Raw genomic sequence first — 25,997 nt, 5'->3', positions numbered from 1 at the left:
CCGCCACTGCAATAAAGTACATATTTCAATATCAAACAGCAGGGCTTTGAATGGAATATTATTTCATATTGGTATTGAGCATAATATTTCTTGCACATTTCATCCCAGGGCGTTGGTGAATGTGACAGTGTGTGAGAGTTATGTCCATGAGACAGCACTCTCCTCAGGCTCCCACTGTCATCACTTATTCATTGTGTCAACATAAAGTCAATATGCGATCACACAGTGCATTGTGTTTGACATAATGGCGTCTTAGTGTTTCTGCTGTCAGAAACACACACGAATACTTGAGTCGGCTCACGGTTGCCGGCTTTCGGCTACATGCACCAGACTCCTGTTAAATGTTTAGATTTTAAAAATGTCCTTGATAAATGTTGGAGATTAACGCATGTTTGTGCGAGATTAACACAGGGGATTATTCACATGGGTGATTGATTAGTGCAAGAAATGGGTGTTTTGGTATGTGTTACATCTCCTAGGGGTGAGATGGCAACACAGGGCAACCAAAGACAGGAGAGAGCAGGTGTGCAAGTAACTCAACTGTTTATTTTAAGGCATTTTCACAAAACAGGATAACAAAAGGTGGATGAGGGTTAGACCAAGGGCTTGTGCCAAACCAAATGAAATCAACAAGCCAAAAGCCGACCCATCTCTCAGGCTGTCACACTAACCGTGAAATAAACAAACCAAAGAAACCCTCACTGACTTCTCTACAAAACAAAATACACAATCAAATCAATACAGGAGGTGGCACAACCCGTTAAGTAATATTAACAGTGTCAAGTCTTCTTCTTCCATACCCTCTTACCACAACGTTCTCAACACGAATCTCGAGCTACAGGAAGGATCTGAGAGAGACCTGGCTGTCAATCACAATGCCTGGTTGTCAATCACACCCATCAACCTATAGAGTATAGGTGAGGGAGCAAAGAGCAAAAGAGGGGGAGAAGAAAACACTGGCCCTACTTGTAGCATGTAACAGTATGTTATCATGTGTAATTATTGGGGGCAGCCCATGGCCAAGTGGAAGAGAATTGGAGAGTTGCCAGTTTGAATCCCCACCAGGTCAAGGGCTCCCTGAACAAGGCGCCCAATCTCCATTGCTCGCTGTTAATTAGACACTCTAAATTGACCCCCAACGACTGGAGGGGCCACATCCAATTTACTCCTAGTGCTGGTCCCAAGCCCAGATAAATGGGTGGGTTATGTCAGGAAGGGCATTCGTCACATCCAAATCAAATATGCAGATCATCCGCTGTGGAAGCTGAATAATAAATACCAAAGAAACCATGTATGTAATTATTATACAAGAGGTCCGTGTGAGATGTCCGCAAGACCAGTTCAAGACCATACGTCAGAAGATTTGATGCAGATTGACATAAAAAATATCTTTTTCTTCCCCTGTCCAGGTATGTTTTACATAAACTGGTCATTGATGAAAATGGGTTATTATTATTATAAAGCAGTTAAAACCCTATTACATCTGTGGAAATGTAAATAAGTAACATAAAATTGGTTTATTTGTGGTTTGCAGAAATGTACATTGGCAGTGACAGATATTAGATTCCTGTTTCCAAATAACTGTCAGGGTTTTTCTTTTCATTTGAAGTAATCTATTTGAATTGGAAATGTCAAAGTCTTCTCCTTTCAATTCTGTCACACCCCATAATCTGCAAGTGTGGTGAAAGGACTTTATTTTGTAATTTCCCACCACAGTGATTTTATAGCTAATAAGAGAGAAGTGTATCCCAGGGTGCTGTTAATCTCCAAGCAAATTCCTTTAATTGTGATGCAAATTGACTTTCACAAACATTACTGTAAATTCTCACTAAATGAAACTAATTGTGTTGGATGATCTACGTACTTACAGCCACAAAGCACTGCGGTCAAATGTCACTTGGATTGTGAATTGAAATGGGCTGCACTCACATTTCCACATCATAAATAAAGACTTCACTGACAGGCTCCCAGCTTTCACAACATGTTGTTGCACATTATTGTGCAGTGCATTTACAGTGTAATATATAGGACTAGGCTTCTGTCAGAAAAAAAAAACCCAACAACAACTTGATAATAACATGATTGTACAGTGATTACACTGCAAGAAGGGTGGAATGGGTGTACATATTAACATAAAAGGAGAGGGACAGGGACAGGAAGGGAGACAAAAACAAAACGTCGCTCTCGGATAAGAGTGCTATGGAAAATCCTACTCAAATCTCATTTCCATTAAATTATTCCTGCTACATCAACACTAATGCAAGTCCAAAGTCCCTAAATTTGCACACACATTTGCTATTAATGTGATCCTGTGACCACACACAGACACGTTCACCAGTGTGATCGTCCCCGGGGAGTGAATGTGCTGAGTCCATCCTCTGCTCCTTGTTGTTATCAGGAAGAAAATCACTGGCATCCAACCACAGAGAGGCAGAATTAGCCCAACAGTGAAAACAAATTGGCACACTAGGGAGCTCTGATACTCCCCTCTTTGCTGCCTGGTTTGGAGGGGGACAATAAAATCCTGTACTTCAGCTGCACCAGTAAAGGTTAGTACCGCAGAAGAGCGTATGTGTGTGTTGGAAGAACAAACAGTCGGACTTATCACGGAGAATGTTTATACTGAGCAGCACAGTATGGCATCTGCACGGTTGTGGTTGTTTTCGCACGGTTATGACACGGAAAGGTCAGCCTGATACGCATCATACAAATGCAAATCCTTGTGTTGAGACAGTTTTTTAATATGTGTAAATCAGCCTTGTTATATTCCCTGTTGCTTTCATGGTTTGTTCTCTACTTTTATTTATCATCCCTTGGGGCCCCTGAATAGCATAATACAGTATGTGGTGCGTTAAAATACACAGATTGTGCTGCGTTTGTGAAACGCTTCCATCCCCGGCAGCCTTTCATTCCTCACTCTTTTGTTTAAATAACTAAGCCTCAAACTGTGAACGCTAACTGACTTGCAGAGGGCAGGGTATGACTTATACTTTAATTATCATGTAATTTTAAAAGACCACCTGACCTGGAATGGGTCCTGGAGGAACTGGCATTTCAGTTTAATGTCATGTTTCCAAAGCTTCCTAAATCCAAACATTGTTAAGTAGCTTAATGATAAATCCTCCGAGGCACCGCCATTATTGTCCCATAAAGCAAACTATTTATATGCCCAGAAGACATAAAACAGGACCAAAAACAAAATGAATTTTAGCTACTTTAGAAGCTATACTAGTAGAATAAACAATGTGAAAACTCTTATTGAGACTTATTTACACACTGGGTTTTGTCTCAACATTAACATTTTATCCACAGGGACTATTTTTAATGTAGTAATCTGGTAATGTGAAGCGTTATCATGTGAAGACAGATGCTGTATATTGACATCCCGCAACCTCCATTTATTTTTTACTGCCTCATTTGACACTCTGGTCTAACACTGTTCTGTGCATAAAACAACAGAGAAGTACTGCATGTAAGCAACCATGGATGAAAAGCAGAAAGGAGGAGAAAATACATCAACTTGACTTCATGACTTCACAGTGTTTTGTGTAAAAACACTTGGCTAAATTAATATTTGACGATATTTACAGCACATTAGCTGTGCAGACTTAATATGAGAGTAATAAGGCTGTTTTTTTCTTGGTCTTTAGCTTCACTCTTGACACATTCAAAATATCCTGCTAATGAGGGTAGGGATACTTAATGGCCAAACATTTAGTCTAGCCTTGATACAGTCTAGTTTAGCACAAGCTAAAGTGTGTAGAGTTTCCAAATGAGATATAGTATAATTTGACCGAGCCTGGTTAGCTTCACCTAACTAACTTAATGTACTTAACGTCATATTTATGAGACAAATGAAGTGCTCCTATTGGTTGTTTGCAGCGGCGGGAGTTGCTTATGGCGTCCCTTGTAGCATAAATACAACCAACTGGTACCTTGAGTGTGTCGTAAAAAATAGCTACGACGAGTCATCGATATCACGTGATGCGCTAATTCGATCAAACACTGTAGCCAAAGTATGTCAGTTTTTTAAGAGTTATTGTCATTTTCTGTAACGTACCGCCTAGCCAAGTCTTTTTTAACCCTAACCTCACTAAGGCCATGTTTCCATCATTGTACAGTTTGGTTTGGTACAGTATCTGGTAAAGTTTGGAATGGTAAAGCCCTTGGTCAGGCTTGCAATAACGACAGAGCAGCTAGGTTTTTTTTCAGCAGTTAGGTTTGTGGCTGTTTCAACAAGACACCAAACCACCGTGGAAGAAACACCGGTCACAAGGGAGGTGAAGTTTTTCTGTCATTTGTCATCTGTAATTAGTTTTCAACTAATTACCAATGTTGTATCTCTCTACCGCTGGGTGCAGTGAATTAGGAAATGCTCCTATGGGTCGTATTTGGGAGTTAACTTTTGGTCGTTTGAGTTGGAGGACCGGTTGCAATGCACACATACTCAAGCTTATCCAACCAGTGCAAACCCATTCCCATCAAAATCCCAAAATATAATTTAAAAATACACATGCAACTCATTGGCTTCCCTAAATCTAACAGATACCTGATGGGCCCCCAATAGCACCAAAGGAGCCCAGTCATGCTGGGATGGTTATACACAAATGCTGTATCTCTAAGCAGGTGAACATTCAAGTTTTTTAGTGTTTCTACTGGTCCCATTGGTTAGCTCTCTGTGTGCCTAATATTTGGGGATCGCATAAGACAATGCTGCCAATTACTATCATGTTTTTACCCTCCCTGATCCCCCTGTGCCACCTCTGAGCCTCACTAACGTAAATGCAGCTTTTTTTCTTCATTTGCCCGGTAACGTCACTTTTTCACTTTTATTCGTCTGACCTTTACCGCAGCTGTTTCTCAGTTATTTTACCTCCTGGACAATATTTTCATATTGTCAAGTTAAGCGTGTGCTAGATTGTCCATCTCTCATCTCCACCGCACCCTTACCCACCTACCACTACCCCCCCCCCCCCCCCCCCCCCCCAATTCCTGCATGTCCCCTAACGATTCGTGGAAAATATGTTGAATGGCCCACTTTGTTCATTTCCCATCTGAATGAACACAGAACAGTGAGCTACTGGACTGTGAGGAAAGTCCCTGCTTTGCAAAATTGCAGACTATACCGTCAAGATAGAGAGACATACTGTAAGAGGCAAGAGGAAAACATACAAATGTACTGCATATTAAAAATAACATGGGGATATTTCAAAGTGAACCCCTATTTCCATCTCACCTGTCTCACATACTTGGCTGTAGAGTATCGTTACAACCTCACAACAAAATATGAACAGTTAACCCTGAACAAGCTAAAATGTTCACTTCATAGCTACAATACTGCTCAGAAATATTTTTACTTCACTTCACAAATAGACTATAATTTAATAAGGTTTCAGAGGACAGTCATTAAGTAGCTTGAGAACACTTTTGGTTATTGATTGTTAACCAGTTTAATAAGTAAAATACCTATGTTAAATCTTGTAGGTCAGCAGCCATCTTAGTGATGCTCTGTTGTAAATGAATAAGCAAAAATTGAATGTGGTACCATCTGTCAAATCTGATAAATATGACCAAAAATGATCCACTTCTCCAAACAGTTTATAACTTGACTGCATGTGTGCAGGTTTTGCTGGTATTAGTGCGACAACACGATTAGCTTGTAATATTTCCTCACCCTAAACCTCTTATAAAACAGGACAGAATACAACTACATGGTCTATGCCTCTAGTGACGACCAGGACTAAGTGTCCAACTGAGATGTCACTAAATGAAAAAGCAACAAGGGACCTACATTGCACTCTGTGAAGAAAGACCTTGAAATAGAAAAAAAAAAAAAACATCTTCCAATTGCTGAGTGTTAATCAAAACACGACAACCTAGAGAAAGGTTGTCGTCTCAAAGGGGATTAAGGTCGATGTTAGCTTCTTTTCTCTTTTTGTCCCTTTCATCTAGACCATGTGGTACAGCTTGACATGAATATCCGTGCTGCCGAGAAGGGAATCCCTGCTGTGTCAATGTTGTATATCAGATCTGAAGCATAAATTTAACAGAATGATTACAGAAAGAAGTCTGAGTAGAGAGTTCCTTATATTCTATCAAAAATGATAATAATAAAAAAAAAACATTTCCAATGCTCTAATCAGGGACATAGAGCTCTGGTAGCTGATGTCATACAATCCCGTCGTAATCAAAACAACACCATCTTGGCAGGAGAACTTGCTGTTCAAAAACTTAGATATATATTGTATACCAGGCAACATTTAATACCCGCAATATGTCGGGTAACTCTCTTTTCAGGCTGTTTTCATAAAAGTGATAGTTTTTGTACACTGAGATACTAAAACAGTTGGGGACAAGCAGAAGGGAGAACATTTACTGGATCCCCAAAGATCATGAGACTGCAATTCAACGCACTCTGAAAGCTAGCACAAAAGATGGAAAAATAGGAATCCACTTGTGACAGCTTCATATCGGGCAGATATCATCCAATGCTTACTAGCTTTAATATTTTAGACCATATGCTTTAATTACAACGTGGAAGCATTTTCCCTGAGATACAAGATTGAGATACAAGGTAATGTCACATTAATTGAGAAATGAAAAAAGGCTGATAGAAGGTGGGGGAAATAAGAGGACCCCCTACGGCCCTGGTCAAATATATTGCTCATGTAATCGCTAGTAATATTTGCCAATAGCCAATACAGTGTTCGTCACAGGTTCAGGATGTTACTTAACCTAGCTAAGCCTAAGTAGATGGAGAGAGAAAATGATAATTGAGTGGCCATTAGAGATGAGAATCTTGGGTTAATAGGTGTTAAATGATCAACTAGGAGGGAATGACTCTGAATGGCTGAGAGGGAGATGGTGAACGAAGGATATAAGTATCATTATTTCTGGATAGTATGGCTGCTATTGGCATTTGCAGAATTGAAGTTATGGTTATGGCTGAAAGGAGGAGTAAATCATTTGCAGCACGCACATCAAATTTGGAGGCATAATTAAACGGCACAGCCAATTGCCTTATTTTGAAGCCACGGAGATGCAAGTCAGAGCATGTTTCCATTAGAACATTTTCTGCCATTTAGAAACTCATAAAATCGTTTTTTTATCCACTTTGTAGCCACTAAGTAACCATTACACTTCCTGTTTGTCCTTCCTTTTAGTGGTCACCTTGTCCTACTTTGTCATCTTTTGTGTTTCCAGTGGAACATTTCTCTGCATTCATGTTTGGAACATGACACAAGGATAAAATAAAAAGGAGGATCCTACATGGTGAGTGGCTGTCAAAAGTGTAAAGATACACAAACAAGAAACTGCTGTGATGTCATATATCATTAAAGGTGTAATGTTCTTTAAACCCATTAATTCCTCTTGACAACCCAGAATAGTTTAATTAACAATTAATTTTGAGTAGTTCCTTATGTGCAGGGGTTTGCAGTGAGGATACACCAGTCTGACTAAAGCATGGTTCGGTACAGTATGGTATGATGCAAGTAATACCTAAAAAATAACCGGCCCTAATCGTTCTATTATTTGGCACCCTTCCCTTGGGGTACCAGATTCAAGGCCAAGGTATATTTTCACGCACATGCTACGCACGCTGAAGTGCACGTTGTATTGCGAGTCACTATTGTGGACCCTGGTGTACTCATGCATCGGCGTCCTGCAGTACCTGACTTCACATCGAGTGGCGGTACAAGTCTGGACGCAGGGAATAGGACGCATTCTTACCAAAGAAGAAGAGAACAATGCTACAGCTCCATCGGACATGTCCGGTTCGAGCGGGTCATCAGCTGAAAGGTCCGTCAGGCAAGGGAGTCGAGTGTCAGCCGGTTCGAGGGCCGCCAGTTTGGGGCTCGGATGACTATCCTTGGCGACTACTTCATTTATTGTCGAAATGTTTTTTTCATGCGCAGCCTGCATGTAATTCGCACGATGCTCGTTGTGTCCATGTGCAATGTGTGCAGAAGTATACCAGGGCCTTAAAAGTGTATGGTATGGTCAGACTGGCTCCACCCAAGGCAGTCAGCTGATTGGGCGACAGAAAAACGTGCACAAAAACACAGTCTAAAACACGCGCAGGCTTTTGTCATACAAAGGTTGACAGCCACAAGCCGTGCAGGAAACAAGAGCTGCTGGATGTGGGTGTGAAAAATATGGAAATACACATGTAGAATAAAATACATGCTCAAAATATTGTAATATACCTTAAAAAAGACGATCATTTGTGGCAGTTATTATTAGTGGCAGTGCTAAGAGAAGTCTTCCGAATATTCCGACACTTTTCAAGGTCATAATCACAGGACAGACAAATCTATTTAGCTAGAATCGTGCACCGCCAGCATTAACTTGATTAAGTGTAATTTCAAACCACATTTTTCCCCTCTACCTTGTTAGTCTCTCTGCAGTAGTGCCATTTAGTAGTTATAACCATGCCATTTATCTGAATGCTGCTTCTTAACTCCCCAAAACCAAGCTCACTTTACTATATTTTACATACAATTTGTTTTCTGCAACAAACCCAAATATGTACTTTGGATGCAATCAAACAGAAGAAAAACAAGGGTTGAGTGCCTGTTCTTTATGCAGCTCACATACTTTGAAAATTCTCATGTCACTGCCTCCAAATCATCCATGCATTTATTTGATCTTTAAAGTCACCTGAAACTCTTCCTCGCTGCTACAGCTTATTCAAAAACGCTGCCCAAGACTTTCAATCTCCAACTTCTCTCATCATATCTGTCCAATTTTAGTGTCTCTCCACTGGTTTCACAGAGGCTAAAAGTGCCTTTAAGAATCAGTGTTGTTATTGATTGCTTTAAAAAGACACAAAAACATGGCTTACGTGACCGGCCTTTTAAATCCCTGTGAGCAGTAACTGCACCCTGAGGCTCTCGGGCAGACTATTGCTCTTTATCTAGATTCAAGAGCGTCCTGCTCTTTGCTCTCATAATTAAAAACTATGTGTTTATAAATTGCCCCTGTAATAAATTGCTAGATTTTAAATAAGCCGCACAAGGCGGAATGGTCTGTATACAATAATGTGCCGGGAAGGACTTTCCCCCTCACAAATCACCTGCCACAAAGAGATAAGAAACAGCTGTTTGTTGTAAACACAACGAAGAGCAAATAAAAGGAGAGTAAAACCAAGTTAAATCTGCAGTAATGGATATTTTTGGCCACTTTGGGGCAGCAAAACAAGCCGTAAAAACAATACTGACGTTATTATCGCATCATGACGTTAAGTAATTATGTTAGCAAACAGTTGCCTGTTAAAAAATCCAGCAGACATAGAGCAATATTAGCATTCATTTGTAGTCATATTTCCGGCAACATGAATAATGTAGCTTAAGTCTTGGGGGAAATATATGACTTCTAGCTGCTCCGGCTCCAAAAGTGTTCGCTGGCTGAACACTAACTCTGTAGCATACAGTTCCGTTATATGACTGCCTGTGTGTAATGAGGGCCTGTCCTGTGGAGCTAAGTGGATGTGCAGAGTCGATGATGGTCATGTTTTGTGGGTTTTTCGCGACAGGCAACCACTTTCATGCAATGCGTGATCATTTCGGATATTGTCAATATGTATGGAACGGTTCAGTGGTGGAGCGGAGGGGGGGGGGCCGTCTTTTAAACACGAGATTGGAGTTTGATCCTTGGCTCTGCTAGTTTACATGCCAATGTGTCCCTGGGAAAGGCCCTTAACCACACGGGGCTGTGCTGGCAGTGTTTGAATGGGCATGAGATGTGGGTGTGAATTGGATTGAATGGGAGACTGGCATTACTGTTGTGTCGTGGGCTTTGAATGGTCATTAAGACAAGGGAATAAATAATAAAGCCATAAATAATAATAATAATAATAATAATAGAGCTTCTTTTTAGAAGGAATTTCAGTGAAAATCAAGGAAAACAAAGACGGCACTGTTCAATAGCCTCATGGCAAAAGGGAATGCAATGCAAACACATCATAACTAATATGCATATTCTCTTTCCTGCTGAGTAACAGCCTAACTTCATCAGCAGAGGGAACTGCCTCATTGTCAAGGTCTGGGCACCTGATTAGATTAGAAAACAATAATAAAATGTTTCTGTTACAATAAATGCCAACTCCTGACACAAAGAAACCAAACACTCTATGTGTATTAGGACCACAGGGCATCTAATAAAGCTTATTCCTGTTCCTTCTGGAACACATCTTTTGTTTTGAATTAGGATGGAGATTGTATCCTTTTGATGTATTGATTTCTGTCTCATCTTTTTCTGCTGTTTGATAAAATAAAGAAAGAAATAAGTATCAGTAACCTTCCTTGTAACATATTGTTATCCTGAGTGACTGATGCATTGTCTTCTAAACTCTGGCATCAACAAGGCATTTTGTGCCAAAAAAAACAGCTGGTTATGTTCTCTTTTTCAGACTTTTTTTTTTATAAATAAAACCTTGGGATGGATAGTGTGTGTGGAAGTCAAGTCTGTCTCGCACCAACAAACACGTCAGGTTAAAAGTCACTTAAATCACCTTTGTGATGCTCGCTTTAAACTTCAGCAGGTCGTCTTGACCGTATTTGTTGTTGCTGCTGCCGTGTGACCGGCTGATTAGATATTTCACAAATAGCAACATGTAAGTCAGCTCAGTCAATGAGGTTTACTCCAAGTTGGATATAAGGTTGTGTTTGCTAAATAATGACAGGTGTTACGGTAATGAAACCCAAGCATATTCAGTATGTTGCACGGAATGTTTTCATACCCTACATCTGAGCTGCATGTATTATTAAAACTGTATGTAATAGAGCATCATTGATGACATTTAACTCAAGAAATACATACATTTTCTATCATTTGAAGCTATTCTAGTATGCAGATCCATGTATTTTATGCAAAAATGCAAGGCTGTAAAGGATGGTCTATGGGAACTATTGTAATGAAAGCACAAATGGTAATGGAAAACACAATTTGCGCAACAGCAATGTGGGAATTTTCAGTAACGGCTTTATTAAATTAGTGCAAAAGACAGACGTAACTCATTCAAAATGTCATCTTTTTTTCTTGGCGGTGGTCTTCCACACCAGCGAAAGACAAAAAAAAAAGCGTAACTAGCCACCAAAACCACAGCCTTTTGTTTTCTTCTTACACATCTTCTTGTGACTTGTAATGAGCGATGGAGAGAGAACGGGAGAGGACGGACCTGGCGAGAGACAAAATTCAAACTAAACACATGGCAGTCGAAACGAGACTCCTGATTCCGCAAATGATCGCGTACATAAAAGAAACAAATAAAAACGATGTTACAATAAAATAGTGAACACATCAATAGCATTAGAAATAGTGCCCTAAAATTCACAGAAACAAAAAATCCTCTTATTTTTTTTACTCACTGTGTCTGACCAAAAAACTTGCAATCAAAGTACATAAGTTAATCAATACTGTATATTTATACAATGGTAAAAAATAAAATATTTATATAATAGTACTTTTTTTTTTTAAGGTTTACACCGTTACTATAAAGATATACTGCTTCCGACTCCATGACAACTAATGCGATAAAAACAAAAGCAAATCGAGGAAACAACTCCAGAGTTTCTGACTTCGAAGGCTCATGGCTACCACCTTGTCCTAAAAGACCACAACCACTGCAGACAAAGAAAACAGGCTTTGTTCTTTTCACTTAAAGATGGGGGGACGGGACGGGGGGGACGGGATCATACACAGTCTGTGACGAGAGAAGAAAGAAACACATCAAAAAGTCAATGCTCCTCCCCGTCCAGGACAGTAGAAGTGTTCCTGGCCCACAGAGAGCTGTCAATAGATAGATATATGGGGAGACGGCGAAGGAGAGGCAGATAGATAGTGGGCACAATGTCTACACATAGGAGGGCAGGGTGGAAAAGTGGGAGGGTGAAGTAACAATGGATCAGAGAACGGAAAGTAAATAGAGAAATAGAGGTAGCTATGACAGGGAAAAGAGGGAAGAAGGAGAAAAGGAAAGCTGAGGATGGAATGAGGGAAAACTGAAATACATGTATAGCTTTTGTTTTGCTACAACATCAATATACATGTTGATTCAAGTATCTCCTACAGACGTGGCATGTTGCCATGGACGCCGATAATACCCAGTGTTTGACTGCCAGCACGATGATAAAAGTTGCCGGAATGGGCCACAGTTAAAATGTGTAATTAGGGAAATGGATTAATCAGTCGTTGAGAGGTTGCAGAGAGGAGAAGAGGAGAGAGAGAGAGAGAGTGAAAGATAAAGAGGTAAGATATAAAGTGAGGAAAACATGAGATTTGACATGATTAACATGGGATAGGACAGATGCACTGAGGAAGGTAGAGAGAGGACACAAGAGTGGAAGGAGGAAGAATGTCAAAAAAAAGGGCAATTGTGCCAGTGGGGAATTGTGTGTATTTTCTTGTTTGATTCATCATGGTGAGAAGACATCTTCTCGCTTCTTCTTCTTCTTTTTCATCATCATCATTATCATCATCATCTTCTTCTTCTCTCCTAAGCCTGGGTTGCGTGGGGGAGATAAGTCGTTGCTTTTCAGTGTAGCGAAAAGGACTACGGGAGGTTTCAGCAGAATCTACAGGCCTGGTCAGAGAGGAGGAGGAGGAGGAGGAGGATGAAGGAGACAGGACAGGGAGTCCAGGAGAGGGTTCAAGGGAAAGGAGGGAAAAATGAGGAGAGAAGATAGGAGAAGGTGTCAAGTCAAGGTCATCAATCAACCACATCAGCAATCAATTACACAGGACAAGTGAGGGTAATGCATCATTAAGGATTCAGTGAGGACAGAACAGAGGTGCTGTAATTATTCATTCTTTGGGCGCCATAAACATGCAGCGGCCAAAAACGTGTGAGAAATGAAGCTGAAAGAGAAAACTTGTGGAAGAAGCGAGAGGTGGTTTGACACAAGGGTCACAATCCAGTCGTGTCCGTCGTTACTAACATGCACCACCAGTGCAAATCAAAAATACTGTTCTACTGTGTATACCAGGTCATTTCTTCTCCATCTTAATCTAATTTCACTACATCAGTGTCTGAAGTATATGTGAGGAAGAGGAGGACGACGAGAGAAGCTGACTTTGCTCGGCTTATTTACACCACAGTATTTAAACGTTGGTCGATGATGGTGCTACTTCAAGAGCTTAGCATTTTCTCAAGTGACACTTGGTATAAAAGGTTTAAGAACCACTGCTCTAACCCATTAAACCAACACAATAAACTCAAACTAAACTCACTAACCAAAACAAAAAACAGATGTTACATTCATGTGAGAAAGGAACTCTTGCCATGTTTGTTCACATCCTCTCCTTCACAAACTGATTAAGTGACGGAGGACGACGTTTATTTAAGAGTAAACAAAGACCAGTGGGACCCATTTCTTTGGCCCGAGGATCAAAAGAGGCATTAAAGTTGCTTACTGCCCTCCAAAAACGTTTACATATCTCATTCCAAATCTATGAATTTCTCATCAACTGAAGTGAAAAAGAAGTGCACCATGTTTCTGATTTATCCCTCCATCAACATAGACGTTCTGGGGTTGTCTACAGCACAGATTAATTGGCTGACGACACATACTTGTACAATAGTTAAATTTTTACTCCACAATGAGTTGAGTTTATGGCGGCGGTGGACAGCTCTGAGGCAGGAAATATGGCCGTGTGCTGAACAAATTGGTCCGGACTGAACTCGCCAATTATTTTTGAGAGGAGAATCAGCTTCTATTCACACAATTAAATTTTTACGGGGGAACATGAAAAGTGTAAAAGAAGATAAAAAAAAAAGAGAGAGCATAGCTTATGGTCGGGTATGTTCCCTGGTAATGTGACAGTTTGTCTCATCGGTCTGGCAGAATTGCTCATGACAAGCTGGTTCTAAATTTAATAGAAAAAAAAAACACACACATTCACATACAGTGGCATGCACAGCCACACACACACACACACACACACACTGCAATATGAAATGTGAGTTTATTGATTGCCTCTGTGCCAGCCATCTCCCGTAGTCTGCTCCCTATTTCTGACATGTTTGGAGATGGCTGAACATTTGACACAGACCCTTCTCACTGCTGAACATCATTTTGCTCATTCTCTCCCCCTGTTTTTTTTCTTCTCCACCCTCAGTTTCTTTAAACGACTGGATTTTTTTTTGCTATGTCCTTAAACTGTAGAATAAAACAAAACAAAACACACATTTAAACATAATATTAAATTGTGGTGGTGACACACAACATTCACAGTTCACAAACACTGATTTCAAAGTGAAACTAAATCTGCATTATCTGCTTATGTGTTGTTTTGGCGATAAGCCGCTAATTAAACATATGAAACGCTTTATTTTTAGGCTGCTGATTTAAAAGGCAGCAGACGCTGATGCAAATGTAGTGCGTCTTTGCACCTTTTACCTGTTTATTATCACCCAAGTGTCAGATTTACAAGAGTTTGTTTTGTAAATGTAAATAGAACCAGAAGACAAAGTTAATGTTAACATTTCCACATAAATACTGTATAAAACGCCATAATTAAACTGATTTTCATGAGGGTTCACGAGTCTGAAATCATCATCATCACCAAACACTGGCCCCAGAGAGGTACTTTTGCACTTTTATGTCACAGAAAGACCAGCTTCAGTTCTCCCAGAGGTGGAATTGTTGTGACATGATCTAGAACTTTTGATGTTGCAGGTGCTTGTTTCTCTTTAGTTACTTGTGTTTTAACAGCAGTCGGGATTCCACGCAAAAACACTGTTCAAAAGTCGTATATAATTATTAGCGTCTGCCAAACATGTCATATATTGTTTCATAACCCACATTTTCATTCTAAATTCTAAATGACAAATTTCTCGCCTGGAATGATATTAAAACTGCGTCCCGTGACACAGTAAGAGGTTTTATTTCTATATTTAACTTCAATTGTGTGTTTTCTCTGTAGATAATACATTACGTAGACGCCTCACAATACTATCTAAGCCCCGCCTCTGAGAGCTGATCTGATGCTGAATACAATACACTGTTTTTTTATGAAAAACAGGGAAATTACCTTTTAGGTTGCACACGCTAATTTTAAAAATTAAACGACTAATATTATGAATAATTTAGAATAATTATCAGCCACAACATTAAAAACAATGATTGTTTGTCACAGATTTGTTATTGATTCACTTTTCTTACTCCCTGAAACCAGAAAGATATGGAAACAAAACAGCACCTATAATAACTTTAAAAACACATTCTGACAGACCTCATTTATGACTGATATTCACTGATAAACCGCAACACAAACACAGCAAAAATAATCTTTTGGCGCTGAAGTTAAATCAGCTTACTAAGTATTTAGGACTCAGGTTTATCATTTCCAGTAGACTTTACATTATCCGAGTGGTCGCAGCCACTTCAAACTCAAATTACATTACATTTAGTGGCATTTAGTGCGCTGCTCCATTACTGCTGTATCCTGTTTTGATGACTGTGACTGAATGTGTGTGTGAGTACAACACCAAAATGTCAACGCCACCAGCATGAGTCCACAGATACAATGGCTACAGTGAAGAACCATAAGCATTCGGGCTTACTTAACAGGATTTCCTGCAAACATTGCCTTTTATTGCTAATCTAGCAACACGCATGCAGCAAAATGTGGTGTTAAACAAGCAATTTGGAGGTCCTGATTCGTCATAGCTACTGTTCGCTTCCAAAGGGTTTACAGTTTCTCCTCGTTTCTATTGTGAGTGCATGTGTGGGCTGCACTGTTTCTCTCTCTCTCTCTGCCGCGGTCACAGCTCTTGTGTGCTTTGTTTAATAAGTTGGCCACCGGTATCAGCGAGACGAACCCGCCACGCGATTCGACTGTCACCATGCCAATATGTCTTTCAGTGTGTATTTGTTCTGTCTTTTCTCCTCCACAATCTTTTCCTCCTTCCCCACCTCTACATCTCTCCGTCTCCCGATGAGATTAGGCAGCGGAGTTGAGGAATGTGAGTGATAATTTTCTCAGACATGCTGCAATGAACGGGTCTATACAGTTGAGAAAATTCAGAGGGCGATCGAAGCGCGCTTGACTGCGGGTGAATATCTAATACGAAGGGAGGGTACGGAACGGGTTGGATTGAATTTTCTTTCACTCTTGTTTTTGGGCAAAGCTCCGGCCTAAGTGTTCACTAAAAGAAAGGAAATAAAAGAGCAGAAAGAGGGAAAGACTCAGCTATTCATTTTGTAAATGTAATGAGTCTTTGGCAGCCATATTTCACATCACATGAAGAGCTGAATATATATATATATATATATATATATATATATATATATATATATATATATATATATATACATACATATATATATAAATAAAGGAAACTCTCTCTCTCTCTCTCTCTGGCGAATGAGTCAAGGTCTTGACATACACTATAAATACTTTGCCAATTCATTGCAGCTCATCGCGCGCACAAACAGAGGTTATGAACTCGTGGGTCAGGAACAAATGAGGAAAGAGAGAATTAGGTAGAAAGAAACTCCAGCGAAAGAGGAGAATAATCCGTACGGCAACACTTTCGGTTGCAGCAAGCAGAATTAGAGAAAACAAACTATTATTATTATTATTGTTGTTCACAGAAGTTCAATTGTTCATAGTTCAATCACATTTATATCTCATGTTTGACATATATATATGTGTGTGTGAGAATGCGTTTGCCCTCTGCAGGAGTTCCAGTGTCGTCGCCTTCTTCGTGTCACACAGGCTGTGTGAAATACAGCTCACCATCTCACAGCAGAGCTGCCGCTTCAATCATTCATTCATTCATTCATTCATTTATTTATTTATTTGTCTTTCTGACTAAGCTGTTGTTCCGCAGTCGCAGCCACACACACACACACACACACACACACAATGACCATCAGTTGTTTTCTAAACTGTGACATGAGCCAGACTGACTCTCTTACTTCTCTCTTGCTCTCAACAGAGGTGCGTGAGAAAAAAACACGAGTTACGGTCGGCCCTTAATTGATCGCAATTCTCACATTCGTTCTGACAGCCCTGCATTATACTCATATACAATAGCTCCTGTGTTGAACCCTGCTACACTTAATTTGTTCTCCATCATATAAATTGTTGTAACGTGTGCGCACACACACACACACACACATATGCACACTTATAAGTATGGAGTATGAATGTGACATTTAATCACCCAACATCTGCCTACTCGTTGGAAACGATCCAGAAACTGTACAGCCACAGTATAAACAACGTAAGGATTCTGTTTACATGCCGCTGTATGTATATATATATATATATATATATGTATATAAATGACCTCTGTCACTCTTGTATTCCACAACTAGATAAAGCATAAACACTTAAAGAGCCTATTTCCATTTCACAACAACAGACAGACTGGGAAAGAATGAGGAGTGAAACTTGCCATCACCATGAATATTAATGACCTGATGCAGTATCACAGTGATTCACTGATACTAGACTTATCTTCTTTTCTTTCTTTTTTTTTGTCACTTCTTATTGTAAGTCTCTGTGGGTAAAAGCATCGGCTTAATGCGTAAAATTTAAATTTAACAAGCTGCAGGAGGCGCGGCAGAATCAAACAGGACACTGGAGGGAACAGTCGCCGCTTCCCAGCCTTTCTAATTGCTGAGAGGAGACGAGGGTGACAGTTGATTAGCCCAGGTATGTCACGGCTGCTGGATGAAAACAGCGGCTCTTGCGGCATGAAGAGAAGACGACAAGGTAACCCTGACAACTCTGAAAGTTAATAAGCTTTACCGACCTAGACCAATTATGTTGTTCACGTCTCTGAAGAAGCTTTAAAGCTTCACATATTATTTCACATTTATGGTAAGGTACACAAAATGCCTGACTGACTTATGAATACAAAGACTGAAATCTTTGTACGTCAGGACTAATATGAATTGCAAATGCACACAAATATCTATCTGCAACAGAAAATCAGACGCTGGAGTTTAAATTCTTACAGAAATGTGTTATTATGTTCATATGTGTGTTATTTAATCATTATAGTATATTATATATTATATATTTGCCTATACCGAGTATGTTAATTCTATCACTCGAACCACAATATTGATGCTCTGGTCAGCACACTATGGAATTCAAAAGGGAAAAACAAAACAACAGTTATTGACTGCTTTTATAAGACCCCAGCCACAGGGTCTCCTTGTGCCAATAAACTATATTTTTGGTGTTACTGATCAATAATTGTGTAATAACCTCAAGCCATAGTGTGTATAGTGTAGTGTAGTGTTTTGTATGGTGTGTGTAATGTGAGTATAACCACACGCAGACGACACTGAACACTCAACATCACAGTTCCACAAAGACCAAAAACCTCTATTTAATTAATATCAATAATAATAATTCCGGTTTCATGTCCATGTCGGTGCTGTAGAAGCTGCTTGACAACCTCATTTTCGGGGCTGAGGAGTCCAATCATATCCCTGTGTAACCATTTAACAGGTGTATCAACAAATATAGCAGCATTCATAATATATCCATTCATAATATATGAGCAAGACGCGAGTGCAGTCTGGTGCTGGAACTTTATAATCATAAAAAATGTATGATACCTTAAAGCCTCACTTGCTAATGATCAACAAATTATTTATATAACCCTGGAGCAAATATCATAACTTTTCAGGTTCTTAAAGAGGTAGCAAATATACAGTCAACTTCCTGGTGTTTACACGGCGCTGAGACCTCACTATGTTTGTTTCTGTAAGGCTGCAACTCAATCAGTTAAAGACTTCTGTTTTAAAGAGGTGTATCACCTCTTTAAATACACCCCACGGTGAATTTTCAGTCAAAGATCAAGAATCCTTCACGGCTCGATCCGGTGGGCGGGAACAGCCCTTTCTCTCTGGCAGAAACAGTAAAAAAACTTTGTTTTTACAAGAGTAAATAAGCCCCTAAACATGCAGTCTTTCTCTAGCCGAGAGGGGATTAGTGTAGAGCTGCAGCGGGAAGAGGAAAAGTGGCTGTCAGAGTGAAGCGAGGGATCAGAGAGGAAGAGCAGTGTGGACTAAAACCCCCCGAGAGGATGGAGGTAAATTAGGCACATGTGGGCAGGGACTTGTTTGTTGTGTTTAATGGTAAATGCTTTGATTTTACTCATATTCTCCTCTCCAACCTGTCTTTCTTCTTTATGCTCAGAATTACAAACTGTACATTATTCTTCTTCTTCTTCTTTTTTTTGCTGAAATAAAAGGGAGACGCAGAGAGAGTAGGAGGTCTCTGACTGCAGTACATTTCAACTCCGGCCAAATCTGCAGCTGAAATCGGTAATCCTGCCTGGAAAATGATTTTAGAATGTGGTTTCCAAAATAGAACAGGCACGCAGAGGGTGAATGTGATTCGATGCAGGACAGAATGAGTGTGTTTACGTACTGTATGCATGTGCCAGAGAAGAAGTACAAAAGTGACATGAGCATCAGCATCCGTCTCCCCTGAGATTCCCCATCCCTCACGAGCCCAAAGTCAAACACAGCATGTGTAAAATATACATTATTTACTGTGCACGCTGCCCACCTTGACGGAGTCCCTGCCTCCAGCCACACATCATTAAATTTGAGGACTTAATTTTGAGCAACAGTGAGGCTGCTGCAGAGAGATATCAGCTGTACACAGCAGTTCACGTGTGCGCAGATAGGGGGCAGTGTGGTTACTGTGTCTGTGTTGCCGTGCCACCTGTGAGCTGCATTAGCAGCTAAAGTGGAGTATTTCTCCTGGCGACTCCTTCCACAATTATGAATAGCTCTTTTGAGTGAGCAGCGGCACGTGGTGACTCTTTCTATGCTGCACTGCTGCTGCGTCTCATCTCAGATGAACAATAGATGATATCGCTGAACACTTCCAGTCGCTTTGTCTTCATATATGTGCAGGCATATTCCTCTGCACGTTTGTCCAGGACTCTCTGTGTGTATTTGCTCCCTCTTTAGGACCTTTTCTGGCATAAATACTGACCTTGACAGGACCAAAACCTCGTCCTAATGACGCAGAACCTAATTTCTGAGAAATTGGTTGTGTCCTATGAAGAATAGCTGCCCAAACCTATGTGTGTGTGTGTCAGAGAGAGATAGCGAGAGAGAGAGAGTCTACAGGGCACACTGATCACAAAAGAAAGGCTTACAATGGAGGGGAGTGAGAGTAGACCCCTGTAAAACCCTGGGATTTAGCCGACAATCCCTCAACAACAAACAAAATGTCTAGCAAGCATGAGAGGAAACAGTATATGTTGGATCTCTGCACACACACACACACACACACACACACAAACACTTCCCTCTGTCCGCATGTCCGCACGTCCCTCTCTGTTACATACATTATTGAAGAGTTTGAAAAGCAAACCCCCGTGTAACCTCACTGAGAGCTACAGGACAGTAAGCCACTGAGGAAGTGGCTTTAATTCTGCGAGTGCTGCACAGAAGAGGGATGCTCCTGAACATCTAAAAAGGCCTCAGGAACACACGGAAGGAGACAATGATGCTTTTAACCAAGGGCTGCACTTCTGTCCGTGCCTGTTGTTACCGAGCAACCACACATCTGGGAGCTGCTGAGATGAAACTAGTTGCTGCGGCTTCACTGATTTAATTAATGCATTAACGCTTAGAATACTATATTAAAACATATATATAGAGGCTATATGTCCTTTTTTTCAGCACAACCTATAGGTAATCTGATTAAATTATATTTTATTACAATAAGCACACCTGAGCAAAAAAGGACTGAAATGTATTTAAATTGGATATGTCACAGTGCAAAGTTTGCTTGGCTTGAACAAAACTAAAAAAAAAACTAGTCTATTTTGTGAGTTCTGTACAATAAAGGCCACTCCCGCTACTTTTAAGAGGTAAAAGGTTTATTTCGTTTGGGTTTCTTTTTCTTAGGTTTCTCTCTCTCGCTCCATTTATGAATTTTTAGAATTTAATTTTTATTAATCCCCTTAGGGAAAGTATTCCTCTGCATTTGACCCATCCTTTATACACATTATTTTCACAATCCTTTTTTCATGTTACAGCAGCGCAGGTAGTGCTCCTCTCTCTCGGTCTCTCATTAACAGTGGACACATGACATCAGTGTGATCTATTGAAGTCATAAGACACATCCAGGATTATTTGTGCATTGAATCCGTGACTTTGTGTTGTGAGATCTCACATCTATTTTTAAAATAAAAACCTCTCTTTGAGCAGCTGCATCGTAGGGTCTGAAGACTGTGAGGCAGAGTTTAAGTGCCAGTTCTAGTGCTTGCTGTACAGTGTGAAATGCCCATAGCTGAATTTGGTACGCCTATTTATTTAGAGTGCTCGATATTTCCTCAGGTGGAAGTCAGGATCAAAAGTTTGAGCACCACTGCTTTAGTTATTTTAGCTTCTAGTGGACTCATACAAGAGAAAATCTGTCAGTGGGAGAGAAATCCATATTTCCGTCTCTCCAACAAAAGTCAACCCTGCTTATCATTTCTCTTGATTCGAGTACAATTTCATGGAGAGCCACAGATGAATCCTCCCCGTTCTGTCTCGTTCCCATAAAACATACAAATATGAATCGCTTAGTTGTTTCAAAGGGAAAGTGTGACTTTTCAGATGGAATATTGATCTGAAGTACTTGCTGAGGGAACCTTCTGTTTATCATCATTCTCTGTCTCCTCATGAGCTAAGCTGAACAAATCAGCACACAAAAATATTACAGACACAAAAAACATCTATCTATCTATCTATCTATCTATCTATCTATCTATCTATCTATCTATCTATCTATCTATCTATCTATCTATCTATCTATCTATCTATCTATCTATCTATCTATCTATCCATCTAATACAGATACTGATGCAAGGAGAAAAGTGTAGCCTGTACACTGTATAACTGTAGCCTGGTGGGCAAAAAGGAGAAGTCTCCACACCTTTATTCCCATCCCTCTTTTTCCACCCCTCCCCTTTGGCACTTTACATTTTTCTTCCCTTCATCTCTCTCCTGCAGGGTCATAGTTCAGCTCGGCGATAAGGGAATTGAAACAGGATCCTCTCTGTCAGACTAGCTGACTACACACTGCACTGATCGGTCGCCTCTATCTGTCCCCCCAGCCCCGGTCTCTGTGATGAGCTTGAGAAGGAGTCATCTCTCTGGGCGTGTGTGTGTGTGCGTTTGGAGATGTTTCCAACTGAATTAGTGGAACCTCTGGAGCCCAGAGGGCTGAGACACACACACTCTCTCTCTATCTCACACACACACCAGTATTAGTAGTGAGGACCCTCAGAGACATAATTCATTCCCTCGCCCCTAACCTTAGCTATCACAACTAAATGCGTAACCCTTACCTTAACCCAATTCTAACCCTGCAAAAGCCCTTTGTGAGGACTAGTCAAAATGTCCTCACTCACACACATTTTCTTCTTCACCATCTTTTCCCAGGGTAATGGCCACTCCAACCTCCGCCTTTAGAAGTTCGCTGAGTGGTTCTTTCATGGCCAACTCCGTAGCAATAATTGCCCCTGTTGCTAAATGAATGGTAATGTCGTGTCTGGCATGTTGGGTGAACTCTGTCTGACAAAAAAACACAGAAAAACGCTTGGAAAGTTTTGCATTTCTCAACCTGACAGTGATGCAGCGGTCACACAATGCTGTTGTTTGAATGAGAACCGTTTAGATAAAAGAATAAGTGCATATGTAAATAGGTTTATGCGCACAAAGCAACCAAACACTTTGGTGGCCTGGCATTAGAATGCATTTTCTGCAATCAGATAGCGATCGGATAGCGTTTCACTACATGCATTTACACCTGGTATTAACATGCACCTCCAGTGTTCACATCAAGATCTGATTGCTATCCGATCAAGGTCATCCCCCCCGATGTCACCTCCCGCTCTTCTTCTGCAAAGATTTCACGACAGTGTCACATCCTGTGTGTTTACATATGAACAACAAGGTTCACGCCCATGTGGATGACTTGATTTTCGAGCAGGGGAAGAAGTCTCCTTCAAAGTGGACAAAGCAGACAAACGCAGCAGGGAGTTATGTCGCCGCGTTCACATTAGCTGTGCTTGGAGCCACCACTGCATCGGTACAACATTGGCATTTAGACTTTTGTTCAACGTGCTTCTCAACAATGCATCTCCGACCACTTCCAGAAGTGGTTTTGCAGATGGGATAACAATCCGTCCTCACTTTGTCTCGGGTGTATTAACACCTGTACTCTCAAGTACAATGTGATCACAGAAAACTCCTTTTAATGCCAGGTGCAAAGGGGGCCTGTCTGTCACTGCACTATTTTAAGTAACCAACAAACGCTGCTGTCAGTAGTCGCACAATCTGTGGAGTAAATGCTTCTAATTTCATCTCGGCATCGCCATCCGTACAGAATACACCATACAGTGCTTCTCAGAAGGCGAGTGTGAAGAATCTGACTGACTGTTCTAGCTGGGATAGTCTCGGGCTCGCTGCCATAAAACTTTTTCGAGTGGAGGCTGCATCGCCCACGAATGCTGACACAGCAACAGCTTACGCTCGTGATTAGTGTGTTGCAGTGAAAGCGCGACTAATGGTGTATCAGCGCTGGAGTGCAGTTGCTCTCTTAGTGCTGCTCGCCACGCATTGTCAGTTTAATTTAATACTTTGTGTACAGCAACTCACCAGAATCAGAAAAAAAAAGAAAAAGAAAGAAAGTTGCAGGTAACTAAGCAGTGCAACTGCATCATGAGAGAGTAAGATGATGAGTTCTTCAAGGCGTAGCTTCAAACAAAGCCTTCCAATACACAGCACAGTCATCTGCTATGAATGGCCGCCTTGAGGAAAGATATGCATCAACAGACAGATTGATCCATACCCTGAGGAAGATCAATGGGTCATGCTAGATGCTGTGATTCGCAGATACCGGGAGAAAACGAGAAGATGAGACGCAGAGATTTTGCCTGTAAGCAAAGGATTATGGGGGAGAGCGTGGCTGATTGCTAAAGAGAGAGAAGGGAGAAGTGGCACAGGGGGAAGCAACGTCAGTGGCAAAGCTGGCTGACGGAACGGAGACAGGCAGAAAATATGCAAATGGTAGTAATTTACAGGAAAAGAGAGATTTTATGATCAATAGAACACAAGGAAGCAAAAATAGGAAGGAGCTTGAAGGAGGGAGGAGACATTACAGATTTGTACTCATGATCAGTGAAGCATTACACGGTCTAACACAAATTATTAGTTAAAAAAAAAGAAGGGAATGATTACAACATCTTCGGCCTTAAAACAAAAATCTTTTTCTTTCCTTCTCATGCCGAGAGCAAACCCTCGTCCTCTTCCTCCGCTCATCACTCTCACTGTACCTCGCAACAACCCCCAGACAGGTGAACAGCAGCTGCGACAGCCTTAAGGTTGCAAATGATTTTTCTTCTCAACAAACAAGGTGTTGGATATCCTCCATTAGGCTTGTGTTGTGTTGTGAATGGAGATGGCTTCATTTTTCCGGCTGTCGTTAATGACTACCGAGTGTAAAATTAAGTGGTGGAATAAATGCAAAGGAGAAACTTTTACTGTGAAGGTGAATGCAAACTGAACGGACGGTTTCATACAGTATGATTATTTTCTCCAACACTCTATTTCAACACATCCAGAACATATGTGAAACATGTTATAAATAACATTTTTCTACAGGTTTATAGTGCATGTAGTGTGATCTCCCCTTACACGGCTTGGTAATATATAAGACCAACACAAAAACCAAAGACAGAGTCTCCTTCAGAAATTCAACTATGCAAATATGCAAATATGTCAGCATTTTTATTTATTTTTGGTGTTGTATTGGCTCAGTGTTTGACGTGTGTCTTTTAAGATGGAACCCATGAACACTAACTACTCTTAAATCTAATGGGTATAGTAAATAATATTTGTTTAGGGTAAAACATGGTAAAAAAACCCCCAATGTAACGTTGTTGTGTGTTGTGATAGTGATGGTACTTACAGAGTAGGGTGAGCAGGAGTGTCACGGGCAGCACAAGAAGGCTGGCATGGTGGGAGTAGGCGGAGCTGCAGTGCATCTTGTTCTTCTTACAGACGCACACCTGAACTTTGACCTCTGTGTTGTTGGACAAAGGGGGGACCCCTGAGTCGGTGATGAGCAACGGAAGCTGGTAGTTGGCTTTCTTCAGACTGTGCAAAAGCATGATCTGGGAGTGTGTGGCTGCAGGAGACACAGAGAGGAGGAAAAAAGGAAAAGGAGGTTTAATGGAGTGGGTGGACAGCCACGCCGCATGTACTGTGTGTCGCTTCAACAATTGCTTATTTTTTGAAAAGCAGAACTAAGTATGTTGTTACTTAATGCCTCAGCTCCTTGGAAAGCCACTCCAAACTCTTAAGTTGCATAAGACTGTTACGCTTTGTTGCATCACATTTTTAAATTCCTTCTGAGACACTTCACTTGGTGTTAAAATGAGCCACAATATGCAGCAGCACATTTTATTTTCCTACTGTCACAACTCCTTGCACCTTTATTCCTTAAAAAAAGGTATATTATATATGTATATGTGTGTGTGTGTGTGTGTGTGTGTGTTCGCCAAAAATGAGACTACAATGGCTCATCTGTGATTTTGGCATGAATAGATGGTTTTTACATCAGCTGTTTTGAAGAAGCTTGATTTTTTATGTAATTTGTTGAAATCCTAATAAATAATTTTGTGGGAAAAGAAAGGAAGATGTCGGTAGCTTCCACATTATTGTATTAGACAGTACATAAAACATTCATGTAGTCTTCTGGTTGCAAAACAAGCCTTGACAATCACAAGGGTGTCCACTTATAATGTGCTGTGCTATTTTTGTCTATTTTCAGAATCATTTGCACAATTAACATCATGTGCTAATGGATAAGACGCAAATCTAGCAACTGGAACCAAATCAAGTGAGAACTTGTTTCATTTTCTCATTCCATTAGGAATAGTACTGAAATAACCAACAGTTCCATTCTTTGGCACCCTTCCCTTGGGGTACCAGAGTAAAATGGTACGGTAG

At 40.6% G+C, this 25,997-nt stretch overlaps 1 protein-coding gene across 1 annotated transcript in view; it reads right to left on the bottom strand.

Annotated features, from left to right (window-relative positions):
• Positions 1–10,965: 10,965 nt before the first annotated feature.
• Positions 10,966–25,997, bottom strand: part of cdh13 (cadherin 13, H-cadherin (heart)) — a 285,683-nt gene continuing 270,651 nt past the window's right edge. Inside the window, exons 14-15 of the mRNA XM_058645471.1 lie at positions 24,955–25,173; positions 10,966–12,583 (exon numbers count right to left, since the gene is read on the bottom strand). Of these exons, the coding sequence (XP_058501454.1) occupies positions 12,576–12,583; positions 24,955–25,173 (227 nt within the window). The 3' untranslated portion in view covers positions 10,966–12,575. The remainder of the gene's footprint in view (positions 12,584–24,954; positions 25,174–25,997) is intronic.

The sequence above is a fragment of the Solea solea genome, chromosome 12 (assembly GCF_958295425.1).
Source record: "Solea solea chromosome 12, fSolSol10.1, whole genome shotgun sequence".
Taxonomy (NCBI): domain Eukaryota; kingdom Metazoa; phylum Chordata; class Actinopteri; order Pleuronectiformes; family Soleidae; genus Solea; species Solea solea.
The sequence above is the reverse complement of the archived record's forward strand: the minus strand, read 5'-3'. Positions and strand labels throughout refer to the sequence as shown.